Consider the following 15,404-nt stretch of genomic DNA (forward strand, 5'->3'; position numbering starts at 1 on the left):
TCCATTACTTGTTTCAGCAGGTGTACACCTGTAATAAAATGAATTATTCAGGTTTGACTAATACTTCAAATTATTTTACATAAGTTTGTGTCTTTGCTCAGAAGTATGTCTTGATGGATACTTAATCATTCAGGTAAATAAATCCCAAAAAGTTGATTCTGTTCATCTGGACTGGGCTGTGAGTTGATCAGATCCTGACCTCACAGCCCATTGTTCATTCAGGGGACTAGTTTCAGTAATTGTGCAAAGGTACTGTTGACGAAACGTTTCTCCCACTTAAAACGCTACGTCCAGATGAACAGAATCAGCTTTTTGGGACGCTCAGAAGTATGTTTTGTGATTTTGTTCAAGGATTCAGTGCACTGACAGCAACATGGCGCTAAGTCATTTTGCTGCCATCTAATGGTGTAAATATCGGTCTTGTGGAAGCGTTGTAACACTGCGCAATCGCATGCCTAACATTGGATTTTAGGGGTGTTTGCCTGTGCAATACAGTACTTTTAAATAATTTGGAACAATGAAAATATTGGAAATTGTCATAAATTAGTCGAGTATAAAGTATATAAATCTTAAATCTTAAATATAACATTCACAGTGATTATAAATCGAAGAGGACAACAATCTTTATCCAGAACTTGAGAAGATGGGAAATCACTAAAGTGAATATTAGTTTATATAATAATAGTATATTTTATTTTATTTTTTTAAATTAATTTATTGACGTTATATTTGTGTTATATCTTGTGCTTGTTACAGTTTCAAGGCTTTTTGCCCGTATTTCAGAACATGGTGATGTTAAAAACTGGGGTGTAAGATGTAAGATAATGTGAAGTCTTAGAAAAGGCCTCTGAGAGACCCTGATGCTTTCTGTTTTACTCTTAACTAAACTGTTATATTTCTCTAAACTAGTTTAATCTGAGAGATTAAAATATAGCAATGTTTGCAATCTTTGAATGTTTAAATTTCAGCAATCATTCACCAAAGGCAGGTCAAATTCAAATTACATAGCAATGACAAAGTGACTGTTAGGAGTTCATGATGAAACTTCAACAAAGAAAAGTTTGGTATAATGCACCATTTAATTTGTGCAGAATTTGGTGTAGAGTTGCGTGAACTATGTTTGTTGTGCATCGTTTTCACTTCCTATCTCATCCATTTTCAGCCTACATACTGCGCCCTGCTGCATTTGTGTGCCAATAGTTTGTGGATGAAGTAGTGGTGTTCAATGCTTCAAACCAGAGGTAGAGGAGTGAAGTGCAGATTGGGTGGGTTACAAACATTGTGCAGACCACGATCGTGTTGCAGGAGGTCTCTGCAAGACTCTGCTGCAATGGTCCCATTTGACAGAGCAGAAAAGAAGGTTACAGCTGGGGCGGGGTTTCATATCACGCTGAATTATCTCCCAGCAGACTTCAATAAACACGAAAAGGACGTGTTTAGCTCCTATTCTCGTCTGCAAGATTAAAATGGACCAAAAATGGCTTCTGATTCTGGTGATTGTGGTGTCATGTCAGAGTAAGTTGAACTTAATTATTAAGTATTATCTGATTTGTTTGTTTTTTTGTTTATTGTGTATTGTTCGCAGACACAGAATGTTTTTTTTTCTTCTCTCATTTTATAAAATCTTTTAGAATTCACTTCAGGGACTTTCAAAGAGGAAAGAGCAAAGGAAGGGGGTAGGATTGATATCAGCTGTACACCTGATCCAACAGGGGCCAGCATGATTGTCTGGTTTCGAGTTCTAAGCAATCACATGGAATTCATTGGGTCTTTCAGCAAAACTGGCATAGAAAAGGCCTTAGCAAAAAACTTTAATGAGCTCTACACTTACGCAAATAATCGTCTATCACTGAAGTCCTTCAAAAAAAACGACGCTGGCCTATATGGCTGTGCGTCACTTATCCAAGGTAATACACTGGTGTTTGGAGACACAACACAAATATCTGCAGGTAAGTTATGTTTCTTTGTTTGGTTTAATTTATTGTTTTGTTTATTGTTTTAGTAGGTTTACACATAACTTTAACTTCTTCTTTCTTTTTTAGATAAAACTGAAGATAAAACTGAAGCACCACCAACATGCACCACCAAACCGAGTGTGCCCAAAATTGTAACCTGTGATTGTGAAGGCAAGACAGCAGAAGGCAAGACAGCAGAAGGCAAGTGTTCAAAATCAGTGATGTGTTATAACATTTATCATATTCATGTTTAAAATTCTGTGAGTAGAAAAAGTTGGTAAACAAGGATGGTTCATTTTCAGAAGGGGAGTCCAGTTCTGCTTTTAATTGTAGTCCAATAATGCTGGGAGCTCTTTCTGGTGGCTGTGGCCTTTTTCTTCTGCTCCTCATCGTCACCATATTGTACTGCAATCGTAAGTGCATCTTCAATATGAAATCTACATGATCTTCACGTGCATAAAATTTGGAACTGAATAATATATAAAATTCTGTCATTTTCTGCACTTGGAAAGCTGAAAACTATTGTAAAATCTATATTTTCACCTCAAGTTTAAATCATTTCAATTGCATGTAGGGATAAGGACACGGAGATGCCCACACCATCACAAAAGAAGGTAAGTTATTCCTTTATTTATTTTTTTAAATTTAACATTATTGTTCCATTTTAGTCTAGGAATACAGTCCATGAATAAATGAGGAATACTTAGTTATTAGTCCAACATCAGGAACCACACCCAGACAGCAAAAATGACATTTTAGACTTTATTTTGTTAATATTGTTCAGCAATTTTCTTTCTTATTTTCATTAATATTTTATTTTTGAAAAAAACTTATGTAATATTAATATTTGAATAACAAAATTAAATACCTATACCCATAGTATATTATGATTGTTGTTGAATGTTTCTCCCTATTTCCAATTACACTTGCAGTCTATTTGAAGAAAACAGTCCCTTTTTACATTAAAAAAGAAAAAGGTTACTAATTATTATTTGTATTAATCATCTAAATTTACATCTCTTTTTGTCTTTTAAAATTTAGACCTCGAACGGCACCTCCTGCAAAAGAAGTGATGCCCGGCAGATATGTTTAATCTAAATGGTGAAATTTCAGACACTTCTTTTTTTCTTTAACGCTATTGCTGCATCTTCTCATCCTATTTGCTAAAGTCAGCCTGAAACATTTTCTTTGTTTGTGAAAATATGAGATGGTTTTAAAGTGGTTGTGTATTCAGCGCATAAATGGAAAGCCTTTTATTGCCAACATTGAGTTATAATTTTCATGTGGCTTGATGGCTAACAACACTGTTTTGTCACAGGTAGATTGAACCCTTTTAATGATAATTGTGTGGTTTAAAGAGTTTATTTTGCAAATCCACATCAATTCTTATGGTTACGGGTACGGCTGAAGATAATCCTGAGAAGAATTCATTTTGTTTCTGAACTGTGAGCAATAATTGTATATAATTCTTTTGAATTTAAATATTTTTTATTTAATTTTTTGGGAAGTTTTAAAAGCAATAACAGTGTGCTTTTGTTTTGCATTCTGCACACACTATTTGAATTGCTGCACTCGCATTTAGTCATCAAAACAATTTAAAGCAGATTTTTTTTTTGGCTTGTTTAAAATTACACTTACTCGAAAAGCATTTGATTTTATTCATTCACATGTTTTTAAGACTGTAGAGTAATACTGAAAAGAACAAATATGGCACATTCTTTTGTTTTTGCTTTTAACCGTTGCACATCCTCAAAAAAAAAAAAAAAAAAAAAAATTCTCGTTTCTATTTTCAACATAAAACGCTGTACAAAATAAAAAAAATAAATAAAACCACTCGTACAAGCATTCCTTCTTCAATGAACTGTATTTGACTTTATTAGATTTTATTTTTCCACACATCAAACCCACTCATTTGGATTCCCATCAGTCATTCAGGGTCTTGGCACCAAAGTAGATTTGAGCAAAAGACATTTGTTTTTTAAGCCCCCCCCCCTTGAGTCTAAAGGAAGTGGGGTGCTACAACTGTAAGCAGAGCGCAAAACCACAAGTCAAGAGCGGATAAAAAAATTCTTTCATAGGAGATTACACTCCCACGCACTTTAATACATACACATTTCCCCTTGCACCTTTACAAACACATTGTTTGTTCACCTTTCCTACAATATTTAGTTATTTTCTCCAGCATATTAAGTCAGTTAATGTTATCTTTTGTTTCTCTTTTAAGGTACAATAATAATAAAATGATACTGCATGATTTATTTATGTATTTATTTTTTTCAATTTAGTTAGCATTTCCCCTTATACATCTCATATCTTGGCTTAACTCTACAAAAAAAAGGGTGGAATTATAGTGACTAACTTTACAATTGAAAGCAGTAGCCCTTTGCAAATTACAGTGTTGTGTTACGTAGAGCAAAACTCTTTTACAGCTCACAAACAACGGCAGTTTACAAAGCTTGTAAACATCCTGCTTCAATAAGTGCACTTTTGAACGTCTTTTTTTTCCTTTCTGCAAACCCAAAAACACAGAAAAAGACCTACTTGACAGATATTGCTCTGTTTAAAGAGAGACATTTGCAAAAAGCTCTCCAATACAGAATTAATTAGAACACCTCCTGGGAAATCCACATATTCAATAATGTAAACTATGTATTGTTTAAAATATAAGCGAACTAAGCTGTACACTAGTGTCTTATGTAATGGTGTCCAATCATGATAGAAAAACTTTTTGTGTGTGTGTACATCTGGATTGCACAAAACTTCCCGGTGCTATACACCTACTCCATACTGCACTCACACAAGTTGACAGTCTCCACTGCTCCAACTAATGTCACAACACCAGCAGGTTTAGGTCACCGGTGTTGTAATAGAAGTGTTTTGCTGTAGGAAAAAGAAAAAGACGAAACAAAAAAACCCCACCTGTCAACTGTGATGTACATGCGTGATTCTTGGCACCCAAAAACGTTTTCCCACAGTTTCACGTCTTTCATTTCCATCCAGTTTTTAAAAGTCTCTTTTATATTCTCTAAAAAAACCCAAAAAGCCCAAAACAAAACTTCTTATCTTTGAACTGTAAAGCAGATAGGTGTTTAAGTGTGCGTGCATGTCCGTTTGTGCTTCTATGTGTGTGCATTGCGTAAATGTTATGGGTATGTGTAGGTTTTTTTCTTGACTCCAATATACATTCTTAACAATTTACAAAAATAGAATCGTTATCCAGAGAGCAGCTCCCTCACCGATGCATCCACGTGGCCTGGAGGACAGATTTAAAGCGACAACCTGTAACAAGTGATATTCAGCAGTCAGTTTAAAGACTTGATATCTATCCTTCTAATATTCAGGGTTTTTTTTTTTTTAAATCACTTAAATATGACAGATCTTACCATGTGACCTAGCTCTTCTTCTTTGTAGAAGTTGGCACAACGTCTGAGCTTCTCTGAGCTGATAGCTGGCCAGGGGCAGATGGTTCCTCTGCTTGTTGTTTCTGATGTTTTTAACAAATAAGTATTAAAAATGATAAAGAATTCATGCCTTTGCAGTATTACAGGCTGAAATCAACATCAGGCAAAGCAGCGTGAGGAGCGTGAGCAGCTTGTCACATGCCACTATGTGGAGGCCCCTGCAGAAATTAGAATTCAATAACTGCTTCTGCTGTGAGACTTTGGCTCAGTTATAAGTGCACAGATCCAGTGTGTCAGATACGTTGCTTATTCAGCCTAAATTAGGTCTTCATGCAGCAGACGATTTGCTTACTTTAGATTTTGACTTTGACTTGCTCTTTCCCTGTAACAAAGTCGACACCTTGATTAGGCTCTACAACTCACACTGCTCCATGACGTAGTGAGCACAGACACAGTAACAGCTAGAAAGGAAACCTATAGGGGGCGCCATGTACCAATGAGAAATAAATGTTCTGCAATCATTCTTCTGAAGTGCAGTTTAGTCAGAAGCGTTTTTCTTAGAAGCTTCCAAGAAATCGATGTACATTTGGTCCTGTTTCTTATAGTAAAGTGTAATATTTAAACACTTCTAAATGGTCATATAGATTTTTACCTTTGGTTTGTCTGTTTTAGATTTGCCTTTTACTGGATCTGGAAGCAGGGTATCAGACAGGGACTCCAGAACAGGACCAGCCATCGGCTAGAAGAGCAAGAATAAATAAAAAACAGTTAATAAACTCAAGAAGATCATAAGAAAGCATTTTCTAGAAGTGGTTTCAGGTACAAAGATGGTATAAAACAACTAAGTAAGGACCATTTTTAACACTGTAAGTAATCATCAGTGATAGTCGCAATCACAGCCTATTAGGTGGCTCTCCCTGGTATGAGCTCATTGTTCCTTTTTCAGGATGAGCAAAGATTAGGATTATGGTCGTCACCAACTATGAGTCAAACCTCACAACGCTCAGTTAAGGTGAGACAGGCACATGTCTCACACCTTGATGGAATTTAGCTAGAAGGAGTAGAAATGGTAGGTTTTATTTCTCCACTACCTTCAGAGGAGCTGAGTCCAGCGCAGGAGGTTCCAACTTTGTTGTGGCAGCACACGAGGTGACCGGTGCATCAGGCTTGGGTGCATCAGAGAAGTCACTGGACAGCATTTCTAAGGCTGTTGTGTCATCCATACTCTTCTACAGAGTGTTAAAAAGGGAATGCTTTATTGTCATCTTTCACATATATCATTAATGTTTATTTTATTTTAGAAATATTGTGTGAGGAACTGACCTCTTTGGGGATGTTGGCAGCTTTTTTCTTTGCTTCTTCCATTTTCTTTAAAATGAAATTCATGAAGTTTAGACTCTCAATAAAGCAACAAATGCTATACTACACTTTATAAATGTCCCTGTCACATGTTGCAGTCTTCAGTAGTGTATGGATGGACTAGTGGACTAATAACAAGATTATATAATGTAAAAGACTTCTGTTTTCACAATATTACACACCGACTGAAAAATACAGTTAAATGAATGAATAGTGTCCCTGATCATGTTTTGTATTGTTATTACTTCACAATATTTAATGTAATTCTCATTACCCAACCCAGCTTGCAGCAGACTATCAAGAGGAAGAACACTCTATATGTTCACATCTTTAAAGTAGGAAAGTTGTACTGAGTAAATGCATGGATTGGTAGAGAAATTGATGGACTGCTAAGTAAATGTACTTCACTTTTAGGATCTCATTTCAAAGGCTGTCAGGTTACCTTACGGTCTTCCTCAGTGGGTCGATACTCTGGTGGTAGTGTGTCATCTCTCTCTCCCATTTTAATAAGCTTCTCCTCAGCAATCGTTTTCTCCTGCAACAACAAGGCAAATCAAAACAGCTGAAGTGGCATGCAGATTTTTTATTATTATTTTAAATTATTTCTATTATTTTTTTAAACCATGCTGGCTACCTTGACGGGATCTTTAACGGGACCTGGGGCGGGCTGAGGAACAGGTTTGATATCCCCCAAGGTGTCTGACAGAGCATCAAGGGCATTGTCTGCTCCAGCTTCCAGCTGAATGTGCAAAAACCCCAGAAAAAAATATGATTTTGATGTAGCTGCAGATAGTTGTATAAAGAGTATAAGTAGATGAGAAACACTTGAGCCTTTACCTGTGGCTTTGTTTGTGTAGGAATACGAGGTTCTGACTTCACTGCCGGTGCAGCGCTGGAGGCAACCAAGTCTCCGGCCAAGGACTTAAGAGCAGCGTCTGCAGAGGCCTGAGGGGGAGACAGAATACAATCCTATGCTTAAAATCGATAATACTCAACTTGAAATTAATACTATTGCTTTTCGTGATTGGTACCTGTGTAGGAGGAGCTGACGAGCAGACGACAGGAGCCTGGACAGCAGGAGCGGCCGAAGAGCTGAAGTCTCCAGACAAAATATCCACAGCATCATCAGTATTTATCTTGGGCTACAGGAGAAGATAAAGAGAGAAAATAAGCCGTTATTTCAATTACTAAATGTACATATTCTTTATGGCTTTTTATCCATTAATAAATATCTAACTTTTGTTGCTTAGAAATAGATTTGCCCTGGGCTCACCTCAGGTTTGGGGGCAGGCAGTTTTTTGAGATCTTCCTCTTTAAATCTGTAATCTGGAGGAAGTGTATCCTCCCTCTCTCCTACACGCACACCCTTCTCCTTTTTGACTTTGCCCTCCTGAAAAAGGGGAAAAGGGTGAATGACTGGCTGGTCCAGACACTCTGTTTCTCCTAAATACAGATTTTTTTTAAAGGGTTCTAAACAGGACAAGTGTTTAAAAAAAACCCAAATATGTGCACGGATAATTCAGTTGTACTGGTATACCATTACTGGAATAAAATATGTCACTCATAACAAAACAACACTATATGTTTTTGGGCACCACATACCGAGACAATATCCTCAGGTCTGAGTTTTGGAGACTCTGGCTTTGGTGCTTCTGTTGGCAGTGTTTCGCTGAGAGCACTGAGAGCATCCAGAGAGATGGAGTCACCCTGAGGGGTGAGAGAAGAGGAACTTCATAGGCCAGTTTTAGACAAGGCATGTTATACAGCTCTGAATGATAAATGAAGAACTAAAGCCAAAAGAAATCAGAAGACTTTTGATTCCTCACAGTTACCTTCTCAATTTTGGGCTTTGTCTGTTGTGCGCTTACATCGACTTTTTTAGGTTGTTCCACGGGACAGACCGTTTTCTGCAGAAACGCAGAGATGGAAAAAAGGAGTGACATGAATGTAAAAGGGCACAATGACAGCCATGGTGGCAAAAATAAAAACAAAATAATATTTATTTATTTGCTTGGCAGGGAAATCCTCTATGGAAGGAAAAAAAATAGTTTATGCAAAAACCCACATTCACACTAACAAGTTTACCTCTGGTGGCTTCTTTGATGGAGGAGGGACTGGTGCATGAACTCCAGAAGCCTTAGATGAAGCCACAAACTCTCCAGAGAGTACATCAAGAGCTGACAAATCCTCTACTTTTGCCTGAAAAGCAGAGATGAGAGTTTGAAACAAAGCACTGAAACGATGCAGTTTTATATTTTGTGGAATTTTGTAGGGACTCCAAAAAAAAGATGGAGGCTTTTCATTTTTAGAGATACGTGCGCTGTTTATGTGCAGGAACAAATAACTGATTCACAGTGTACCTGTGTAGGAGGAGCTGAGGAGCAGACGACAGGAGCCTGGACAGCAGGAGCTGATGAAGAACTGAAGTCTCCAGACAAAATGTCCAGAGCATCAGCAGCGTCCATCTTGGGCTGCGGGAGGAGACAAAGTAAAGCTTAAATCAAGTTACTAAATGTTCAACAGTTGTAGATCTACGAGTTTCATAAGCTTAATGTGCTGAAGTTTAACCCATAAAGTAAATTTCCTTCAGTCTCACCTCGGGTTTTGGAGGTGGCAGTTTTTTGGGGTCTTTATCTTTAAACCTGTAAGCTGGTGGAAGAGTGTCGTCTCGCTCTCCAACACGTACACCCTTCTCCGCCTTCACTTTGCCCTCCTGTACATAGAGAAAGAGAACAAAATCACCTGGTGGAAAAAAAAAAAAGTTATCAAAAGCTGTGAATTTAATGCTAGGGTGTAGCTTCACTCTTACAGAGACGATATCTTTAGGTTTGAGTTTGGGGGATTCAGGTTTTGGTGCATCTGCTGGTAATGTGTCGCCCAGAGCACTGAGAGCATCCAGAGACATGGAGCCACCCTGAAGACAGAACAGGATTTATCAAACTATTAAAAATAAAATGTCTGTCTAAAGAATATGAAGTGAAACAAGAACAGGAAGAAGGGCAAAAAAGAAGAAAAATGACTTATGTCAAACCTTGTCGGTCTCTGGTTTGGCGTCCTTCCCAGCAGCAGGTTTGTGTTCTTGTGCTTTCTTCTCAGCAGAAGGAGCACCGGGCCCAGCCGCAGGAGGAGCTGCAGCTGATTCCACTTTCTACACCACACAACACAGATGGCAGTAAAGAAAAAGCCCAACTCAAAATAAATCTTGCTATTTCACTCAGTATATAACTTATGCCATGATGTACACTGTTATTTTACAGATCTCTTTAAAAAAAATGATTGGAAGAAGTTCTGCTGTACCTTAGCAGTAGTTGCTGAGAGTCCAGCCTCCACCTTGGCTTTCTTATCAGTGGGAGGAGCGGGAGATTTCTGCAGCAATCACAAAGCACCATTAAAACTGGATATTAGATTTTATACAGTGGTGTCACTGATCGAGACAGAGCTTACCTGCAGAGGAGCAGCTGAGGAGCAGAGAGGAGCCTGGACAGCAGGAGCTGTTGAAGCAGTACTGAAGTCCCCAGACAAAATGTCCAGAGCATCATCAGCGTCCATCTTGGGCTGCAAGGGTCGGGTCGGGCAGATATGACGTAAAGAAAGAGAAGATATTTGACATTCTTCAAGATTCCTGATATTACCCTCACAAAATGTGATGTTATGTGCATACAAAGAAAACAAACCTATAAAATCTGTAACTTTTTAAATATCAGTATCAACACTGGCCTCAAAAATCTATCATCAATGGAGCTCATCGTTAAATGAATTCACTCTGGGCTCACCTCGGGTTTTGGAGGAGGCAGTTTTTTGAGGTCTTCCTCTTTGAACCTGTAATCTGGAGGAAGCGTGTCCTCCCTCTCTCCTACACGTACACCCTTCTCGTTCTTCACTTTTCCCTCCTGTAGAAAGTAAGGGGGACAAAGTGAGACATTGTCTAGCAATGAATCTTATGTGTAACTGAACTAAAGTGACTGCAGAGTTGCTGCTTAAGACAGTGCAGCTGTTTGTGCCTCTTACCGATACAATGTCCTGAGGTCTGAGTTTGGGGGGTTCAGGTTTTGGTGCATCTTTTGGTAGTGTGTCACACAGAGCACCGAGAGCATCCAGAGACATGGAGTCACCCTGAAGAGAGAACATGGCGTTTATGACAAGCTAATGACACCCGTGTTGTTTAACCTCATCTCCTGCATCTCACCTCACTGGTCTTGGGCTTGGTGCCTGCTTTGGTATCCAATCCAGCCTTGACAGAGACATCGGGAGTGGTTTTATCCATCTTGGCTTTCTTATCAGCAGGAGCAACCGCAGGAGATACCGCTTTCTACAAGAGCAAACAGACAAATGTTTTAGTTTTCACTGATCCATGCAGAATAACAATGCAACTTTAATCAGGTTTATTTTCAGTGTAGTAAAATTTTGGCTTTAACTTTAACAGCCATAAGAAATTTACTTATTAAAACATTTTAAGACAGAGCTAAGATCTGTAAGTAACCATTACAGTAAAAGTACCGTGCTGGAAGAAGAGAGTCCAGCCTCCAGTGAGAAGTCATCTGAGACTTTCTCCATCTTAGCTTTTTTATCAGCTGGAGGAGCCGCCATAGGAGGAACTGCTGCAGGAGTTTCAGCTTTCTGCAACAAAAGGGACAGCAAGGACGAAAAGGCATCAGCCTCTGCAGCCAGACTCTGCTGTAATGACACATCAGGGACTTAAAAATGTAAATTTACCTTCACAGGAGGAGGTGCAAAGTTCGCAGGGCCAGCAGAAGAGGCACTTATAGTCTCAACATGTGCCTTTTGCTATTTATTTTATGGATGAAGATGAAAAAAAAAAACACAATGAGACTTTTTAGACCTTTAAGACAAAAATGATATTATTGGAGCCAATGCAGTCTACAGCACAGGTGCCATACTAGGAGTGTGCAGCACATACATCAAATGGAAGTAGCAGCTAAGTGCTTCGTGCTTAAAGACTGACCTCTTGTTTCTTGGGTCCAGGCTGACCAGTTGATTTAAAATCAGCTGAAAGGGAATCAAGGGCCGCGTCTGTGCTCAGTGGTTTCTGAAATGAAAAATACTGTGCGTTACACCAACCTAAAATAACTCAGTCAGAAAGAATTGCTCCAAAGTTCCACTAGAGGGCATGAGTGACCAAATCAAAAGGCAAAATAATGCAAACCAGACTTGTACCAACAGTGAAGGAAAAGTACAGACACACCCTTTACATTCCACAGACGCCAAAAACTCAAATACTCTCTCTAAAGAGATGCAGGTGACACAAATCGTGTTGACTCCACAAAAATATGACCAACACAAAATTGAAACCATTAAACTCACACAGGAAGAAAGAACAGAAAGACTTGGTGAGACACTGAACCAAAAAAGCTTCTTCGATGCCAGGAGGCCAAAGTGGGAGTCGGCTATGATGCAAATGTGGGTGTGTTAGTGACTGTGAGTAACTATGAACACATTCCTCGGTTTAACTGGTGTATCACTGTGCGCAATGTAAGTGTGCATGTGACAGGGCACATATATTTGTGAGTGTTTGGGTTTGGTCGGACAGGAGCCAACAAGCTCAAACGGAGAAGGTGGTTTCTTAGGACAACACCCAACACATTCTCCACCCAGGAACGGGTAGTGGAAACAGCACTTCCTGCATGTGTGAGTTATCTGGACTACAAAGAACTGATAGCAGGAGTTTGAAAAGCTTTACTTACAGGGACATCCACAGGTTTAGCATCTGCAGGAGCTCCACCCTAGAAAGTATAAAGTAGTTTTACACTTGGTAAGAAAAATAAAATGGTGAAATCATTTAAGATCTGAAAAGGCCTTCTAATTCTAAGTAATAAACATGCCAGTAGTAATTGTTGATTGGTTTGGTTTGTTTGCTTCTTTTTGTTTAACAGGATCATTTTTTAATACATTGCTGATGGATTTGCATGAAAATGTTACCAAAAAAAGAAATGGAGCTTGGTTTTTCTTTAAAGCAATTACATTTTGGATGTAATCTGGATTTGAGATTTTGGCAAGATTTTATATTGCAAGGTCAAATTGGACATTTCCTGTCATAGTCTCAGGAATAGGAAAAGGCTAAGACATATCCTCTTGATTTTCACATGAAAACCTCAGACTAATCTGGATCAAATATCCTTCCAGATGCAGGAGTCAGCCACTCTTGCTTCATACTAACAAGTTATCAGTCCTAAAGCTTTAATTTGGTGTCAAAGTCATGCCTGTAAAGCAACTTTGTCTAAAGAACATAAGCTAAAAGTGACAGTTTCCTACCAACATAAAGTAGTCCCTACGAATTTGTCAGCGAAGCACGCAAAAGCAAAAAACAAGGTGAGGTTGGGTAGAAAGTTTAGAAAGCAGTGGAAAGTGGTGCACACTGACCGTATTTTTGAATCTGTAGTTTGGAGGCAGTGTGTCGTCCCTTTCTCCACACTTCTGACCTTTCTCAGAGGTGATGTCATGCTGTGACACATGCATTACACGGTTACACACTAAAGGCCCATGCAGCTTGCTGCTCACTTTCTAAAGCACACACACACACACACACACACACACACACACACACACACACACACACACACACACACACACACAAACTCCAACATGTATGCTTGCACACTGTGGCTATGCTATACCTCTTTGACCTCTGGCCCCGTGAACACAGGCTCTGGGCGAGCGAACGGATCAGTTGATGGTAGTATGTTGGCCAGCTCGTCGATTGCATCCACTGGAGGTGCCTGCGCATGCAACACAGCTCAGCACACAAGCGCAAGCGACATGCTTTTTAAAGGAAACTAGCACTGCTACATTAAGTCTTTACCTGTTGGGCTCCTTTAGCTGCTGTGGATGTAACCTCCGCCTGAACCTGCAACACAGATCCAGAATCAGGCCACAGACCTTAACAACACAATATATCCATTGTGCTATTAGGAGTAAGGCATCATGAAATTATCAGCCATAAAAAAAAGAAATTCCAACTCTTTCTTAGTTAATTGCTTTAATGAAATGACTTTTCTTCTTTAGAATTTCCAGAAAAAAAATGTTTGATTGGTGTGAAAAATTCCTGCTAGCCATGACAACACCTCATCACAACATCCTCATCCATTCATTAAACACAGAGACCGAGAGGATGAATTGAATTGAATGCAAAATCATCACTGTGCAGAGTATACGGAGGGCAGAGTTGACACACAGCCTCTGCCATGTTTGGCTTCAGGAACATCTACCTTTGTTTGCGCTGATTTAGCTTCTTCCTTTTTGCCTTGCACAGACACATTTCCAGCCGCAGCTGTGCCTGCTGCAGCTGGCTTTGATGTTTTAGCAGGATCAACTTTAGGAACATCAGCTTTGACTGCTGTGGCAGCAGTGGCACTCTAAAATGCAACAAGATTTGATTCTATTACAGGCCAAGTTCATGTCAAGTAAAAGTGCAGATCTGCTACATACATGCAAAACACCCAAAGAAACAAATGAAAGACAGGAAGTCACTTGAGGAAAAGAAAGCCTCCACCAACTTCTTTCATCTAGAAGTGTTGTGCAATGAAACTGGGGTCAGAAGGGACATGAGTAAACTGTATGCCTCTCCTCTTCATTTGTTTTTTCCTCACTGACTCGGAGTGATGATGCATGCGATGTTGCAAATGGACGGGCGTCGACTATGACGAAATGCAACAACGAGCAGAGGCATGCTGAGCAAAGAGCTGCAGTGTAAAGAATGAAAGTCCTTGTTCTTCAAAAAAATAAAAAATAAAAATCCGAAAAGGAATTCCAAGGCATTCCAAGAAACCCCTAAAGCTAATAAGGTATCTGGACAGTCTCAAGTAAGCACAACCCCAAAAAACCTGATAAGACTACAAGGAAGAAAAAAGAAGAGCGAAAGGCAAGTAGGCCTTGAAAGATACACCCCAAGAGTCATGGAGGCAGTGAAGACTCAGAGTGGCATTAGTAGTCAGGCTTATACCTTAGCCGTGTCCTTAGGTGACTCTTTAGGAGCGGGCACAGAAGTGGCTGCTGCAGTGCCAGCAGTGGGAGGAATTGTAGGTGCGACTTTGGCTTGGGAGACAGGTGCAGTCTACAAACATGTCGCCAAATGATTACTCAAAAACACAAGGAAGCCAGTAGATGTACTGACACAGTGTAAATTTTTAAAGTGTTAGTGAAAACGAAGCAGAAGAACATTTACACTGATCACTGGTCAGCTCAGTTAAAGTTACCCAAAAGATCTCAAAATAATATGAGGGCTGAGACTGATGACCAGTGATCAGTAAGGGTTCAGATGCTGGAGCTTTTTCATGCCTTAATCACCTTGAACTTTGGGGATTTATTTGCATTCATGAAATATTCAAATACCTCACACACAGTTCACAAAATTTCTAATAAAATAATACAAAAAACATTATCATTTAAAAGATTGTTGGATTAAAGCAAAGAAAAAGCACTAGCTAGAGTTTTGGCCATGATGGCATTACCTTTAACACCTCTCTAGTAGCGCCACTCGCCTCTGCAAACGACATGTCAATAACAGTAGCACCGGCCAGCGTAGTGTTAGTCTACAATCGAGAAGCATGTGTTTAAAGAAAGTGAAAAGAGACAGTTATTCTTTAAGTTAGTGTCACAGTTTGTGAGGAGCATTCATCCCATGCAGGTCATATCAGATCTTTTATGGTGGCACGGTGACAGTCCAGCTTCTGAT

The 15,404-nt window shown here is 39.2% G+C and overlaps 2 protein-coding genes across 25 annotated transcripts in view; one reads left to right on the forward strand and one right to left on the reverse strand.

The window, feature by feature from the left end:
- The first annotated feature begins 616 nt into the window (after positions 1 to 616).
- cd8a (CD8a molecule) lies at positions 617 to 5,257 on the forward strand. The gene is made up of 6 exons (XM_086291752.1): positions 617 to 1,515; positions 1,632 to 1,949; positions 2,043 to 2,156; positions 2,258 to 2,368; positions 2,530 to 2,569; positions 2,997 to 5,257. The coding sequence occupies exons 1-6, from the start codon at positions 1,467 to 1,469 to the stop codon at positions 3,046 to 3,048; spliced, it is 684 nt and encodes a 227-aa protein (XP_086147878.1). The 5' UTR covers positions 617 to 1,466; the 3' UTR covers positions 3,049 to 5,257.
- Positions 3,801 to 15,404, reverse strand: part of cast (calpastatin) — a 31,090-nt gene continuing 19,486 nt past the window's right edge. For 6 of the 24 annotated variants that reach the window (XM_086291750.1, XM_086291729.1, XM_086291727.1 and 3 more), the window contains 33 exons: positions 15,181 to 15,261; positions 14,673 to 14,783; positions 13,939 to 14,085; positions 13,533 to 13,577; positions 13,348 to 13,449; positions 13,094 to 13,174; positions 12,418 to 12,456; positions 11,679 to 11,762; positions 11,429 to 11,500; positions 11,213 to 11,332; positions 10,902 to 11,024; positions 10,724 to 10,828; positions 10,489 to 10,605; positions 10,160 to 10,270; positions 10,013 to 10,081; positions 9,747 to 9,863; positions 9,525 to 9,629; positions 9,312 to 9,428; positions 9,076 to 9,186; positions 8,801 to 8,914; positions 8,548 to 8,622; positions 8,318 to 8,422; positions 7,989 to 8,105; positions 7,747 to 7,857; positions 7,553 to 7,660; positions 7,350 to 7,454; positions 7,158 to 7,250; positions 6,680 to 6,724; positions 6,448 to 6,585; positions 6,009 to 6,095; positions 5,709 to 5,738; positions 5,339 to 5,439; positions 3,801 to 5,234 (listed from right to left, as the gene is read on the reverse strand). In XM_086291750.1, coding sequence (XP_086147876.1) covers positions 5,347 to 5,439; positions 5,709 to 5,738; positions 6,009 to 6,095; positions 6,448 to 6,585; positions 6,680 to 6,724; positions 7,158 to 7,250; positions 7,350 to 7,454; positions 7,553 to 7,660; positions 7,747 to 7,857; positions 7,989 to 8,105; positions 8,318 to 8,422; positions 8,548 to 8,622; positions 8,801 to 8,914; positions 9,076 to 9,186; positions 9,312 to 9,428; positions 9,525 to 9,629; positions 9,747 to 9,863; positions 10,013 to 10,081; positions 10,160 to 10,270; positions 10,489 to 10,605; positions 10,724 to 10,828; positions 10,902 to 11,024; positions 11,213 to 11,332; positions 11,429 to 11,500; positions 11,679 to 11,762; positions 12,418 to 12,456; positions 13,094 to 13,174; positions 13,348 to 13,449; positions 13,533 to 13,577; positions 13,939 to 14,085; positions 14,673 to 14,783; positions 15,181 to 15,261 — 3,078 coding nt within the window. In that variant the 3' untranslated portion in view covers positions 3,801 to 5,234; positions 5,339 to 5,346. The remainder of the gene's footprint in view (positions 5,235 to 5,338; positions 5,440 to 5,708; positions 5,739 to 6,008; positions 6,096 to 6,447; positions 6,586 to 6,679; positions 6,725 to 7,157; positions 7,251 to 7,349; positions 7,455 to 7,552; positions 7,661 to 7,746; positions 7,858 to 7,988; positions 8,106 to 8,317; positions 8,423 to 8,547; positions 8,623 to 8,800; positions 8,915 to 9,075; positions 9,187 to 9,311; positions 9,429 to 9,524; positions 9,630 to 9,746; positions 9,864 to 10,012; positions 10,082 to 10,159; positions 10,271 to 10,488; positions 10,606 to 10,723; positions 10,829 to 10,901; positions 11,025 to 11,212; positions 11,333 to 11,428; positions 11,501 to 11,678; positions 11,763 to 12,417; positions 12,457 to 13,093; positions 13,175 to 13,347; positions 13,450 to 13,532; positions 13,578 to 13,938; positions 14,086 to 14,672; positions 14,784 to 15,180; positions 15,262 to 15,404) is intronic. The other 18 variants (XM_086291743.1, XM_086291739.1, XM_086291740.1 and 15 more) reach the window with 9 other exon arrangements.

Source organism: Aulonocara sp. 'chitande type north' Nkhata Bay, linkage group LG5 (genome assembly GCF_057382095.1).
Source record: "Aulonocara sp. 'chitande type north' Nkhata Bay isolate Kocher_YH1m ecotype deep benthic linkage group LG5, A_spYH_male_GT1.1, whole genome shotgun sequence".
Classification (NCBI taxonomy): domain Eukaryota; kingdom Metazoa; phylum Chordata; class Actinopteri; order Cichliformes; family Cichlidae; genus Aulonocara; species Aulonocara sp. 'chitande type north' Nkhata Bay.